This window comes from Crocodylus porosus, unplaced genomic scaffold (assembly GCF_001723895.1).
Source record: "Crocodylus porosus isolate Cpor-Errol unplaced genomic scaffold, CroPor_comp1, whole genome shotgun sequence".
NCBI classification, from domain to species: domain Eukaryota; kingdom Metazoa; phylum Chordata; order Crocodylia; family Crocodylidae; genus Crocodylus; species Crocodylus porosus.
Window position 1 is genome coordinate 2,302,074 of NW_017728947.1, and position 2,870 is coordinate 2,304,943.

Consider the following 2,870-nt stretch of genomic DNA (forward strand, 5'->3'; position numbering starts at 1 on the left):
GGGTCGTTGGAATAAATATTCCAGCTGTCTCGTTTTTTTTGTTTTGTTTGTTTTTTGTTTTTTTTATTCACAGGTAAAACTGTCAGACAATCCACATATCAGTGGATTCTTCCAGTGTTGTCTTTTGCTTTTCCAAAACTTGTCTCATTTGGCTACATTCAAATGAAAGAAAAATCAGTTAATGTCAACTTTAAATTTAAAAAAATGTACCTCTTAATTCCAGACTCTTTCTGTATGCCAGCCTGGGGTGTTTAGTAGTTAAGGGAGTAGTTTGTTCAGGTGTGGCAAATCAAAATGTTTGAAGGTTTATGGGAAGGAACTATTGCTTTGTTCGCTGTCCTGAATTGCAGTATTTATCTGGCTGTGTTTGTTCAGGAGTTGCACCACAATGGTACAGAGTAGTTGGAACAATTTAACTGCTGTTTACTGGTATGAGGTCATGTGTGTGTGAAGGGATACCTTATTTCACCACTGAGGTCTGTAGGCTTCATTTATATTTGCAGAAGCCTTGTCCAGGACTTTGTCTTCAGGGAAGTGAAGATGTGGTTTCACAAATCATCATGATTTTATCAGAGTAGCCGCAGCACTTTAACTGCCTCAAGATTTTGAGGGGAGTAGACAAAATTAGCATATGGCTGTAGGCAGCTCTTTCTTGAGCATAGTAAACTTAAGCCAGAGTGAATAATTTCTATTTTTGTCAAGACAGAAGGGAAAAGAATGAACTGTTCAGATTCTGTTTCTCAGTGCCTGAAAGCATGTCCAACAGTCTCCCAGTTATACAGTTCTGAGTAAAAGATAGTGCAGAAAATTGAAATTTACTGTCTGGTGATGGTGTAGTAGAGCTGGAGGTGGTGAGGGGCACCCAGGGCAAGGGTCCACTGGCAGTCAGAAGGGTCTGTCAGTGGGAAGGGATTGGGGGGAGCCAAGTTTGCTGACCAATGAGGCTCTTTGGCCCTGCAAGCCAAAGCCAAATTCCACTGCATGCCCTGTCTTCCCAGCTTCTGGTGGGCTAGATAGCATGGATCCACAGACCAGATCCAGGCAGTGGGCTGTGTTTGACAACCCTACTAAAGGGTATGCATGTCTTGTCATGTGGGGTTTTTTCCCAGTTTTGTTATCTTAAAGATGAAATGGGTATTGCTCACTGCCTGGGGTAACCCTAGCAAATGATACCAGTCAAAAGCAGGATCAGAAATAACTTGCAGCAAACCATTAAAACCAAACTTCGTAAAATTTCTAGGTAGGACGGGAAGATTCCACTTTAGGAACACCATGTGATCATTCTGAGCAAGCTTAAACTAGTCATCTTAAAGTATTTTAGTATAATCAGACTTTATAGATTTCCAAATGCTTAGCACAGCTGTGTTTCTAGTAATTACCCATTACCCAGGTAACCACTTTACTTCAGCATTTCAGAAGACGGACACCCACTCTGCATTGGCTTGTTGTAATATATGGTTAAAGTAGTGAGATTTGTTCTGTTTTCTTGAAATCTGTACTAAAAAATTAATTTTTCATGACTAGGCAACAGTGCTAGAAGAAATGCCTCCCTTTCCAGAGAGGGAATCCTCCATTCTGGCCAAGCTGAAGAAGAAGAAAGGCCCTAGTACTGTTACTGATCTGGAAGAGATCAAAAAAGAGAGGAGTTCTGATATGAATGGAAGTGCTGAACCCACACCTGTTAATGCCAGTAATGTAGTAAGTGTGCTTTTAAATTTGTACAATTTGTGCTACGCCTTCTACTACCGTAGGCATGTTACACTTGTAGTCAAGGGGTGTACAGGTGTTTGAAGCACTTAGGCAGGGGAAAAAAAATTGTGCTTCCACTGCAAACTGTTAGCTATTTCAAACAGCTACTTTCCTGTTTTTTGTAGTGTTGTATGTAACATCTGTTCAGTTTTTTTTTTTTTTGTGTGGGGTGCAGTAGAGGTTCCTAGGGCTTTCAGTGCCCCTCAGATTTTTACTTTCTCCTTTCCTACACGGGGGGAGGAAAGGAGGGAGAGTGGCTGGCTCCCTGAGATCCAGCCTAGTGGTAAGCTGTCGGGAAGGCCTGCAGGTATCCTGCTGAAGCAGCTGTGCTAATTCCAACCCAGCATCCCCCTCCCTCACTGCATTATCAGTCTTGGCATTCACCAGGGCTGTTCAAGATGCACTGGAGGTTCCTGGGGTGATTGGGGGGGGTGGGGGGGAGGAGTAAAGAGAGCAATTCTTCTTGCTCCTGCAGGGCGGGTGGGGTTGTTCTTGGTGCCTGTTGTTGCTTAACAGCTGCTCTATTGATAGCTTGCCTCCTCCCTGCGAATTACCAAGCTCCTATGGGGGCTGGGGACCCAAGGAGCAATCCTCTATCACCCACTGACTGGAGAGCTTGTTGCTGATACGTATCTAGCTCTCCAGCCAGGGGGCTGGAATGCCTGTATTTCCATGCTAATTTCTGGGAATCGAGTGCTGCAATTGACCACTAGGAGTATGCAGAACAAGCCGTACCCAATTTGGGCTGAATGCGAATTGAAAACAGTGATTCGATTCATTGATTTGGATTGCTGTCCCTGATTTTTAGATTCAGCCAGATCTAAAGATCTAATGCCAATTAGGCCATGCACACAGGTTTTAAATGTGTGGGGTTTTTGGGGGGGTTTTAATTTTTTCTTACATACCATGAGCTGCAATGCTGGGGTGGATGGAGTGTACCACAGGAGCATGGCAAACCCGGAAGTACTTCCAGCCCACTTCTTGGTCTGCAAGGGGGTGCAAAGGGGGCCCCCCCATACCCCCGGCTTGGCGATCAGCCACAGGGGGACCCCAGGTGCTCCTTCAGACCCAGGAGACACCTGTCACTTAGCTGGGGGGCATGGGTGGGGGGCCCCCAGTGC

At 44.9% G+C, this 2,870-nt stretch overlaps 1 protein-coding gene across 5 annotated transcripts in view; it reads left to right on the top strand.

The window, feature by feature from the left end:
- The window catches only part of LOC109320799 (AP-2 complex subunit alpha-2), a 621,923-nt gene that overhangs the window by 600,529 nt on the left and 18,524 nt on the right, over positions 1 to 2,870 (top strand). For all 5 annotated transcript variants that reach the window (XM_019551064.1, XM_019551065.1, XM_019551067.1 and 2 more), the window contains exon 14: positions 1,525 to 1,698. In XM_019551064.1, the coding sequence (XP_019406609.1) occupies positions 1,525 to 1,698 (174 nt within the window). The remainder of the gene's footprint in view (positions 1 to 1,524; positions 1,699 to 2,870) is intronic.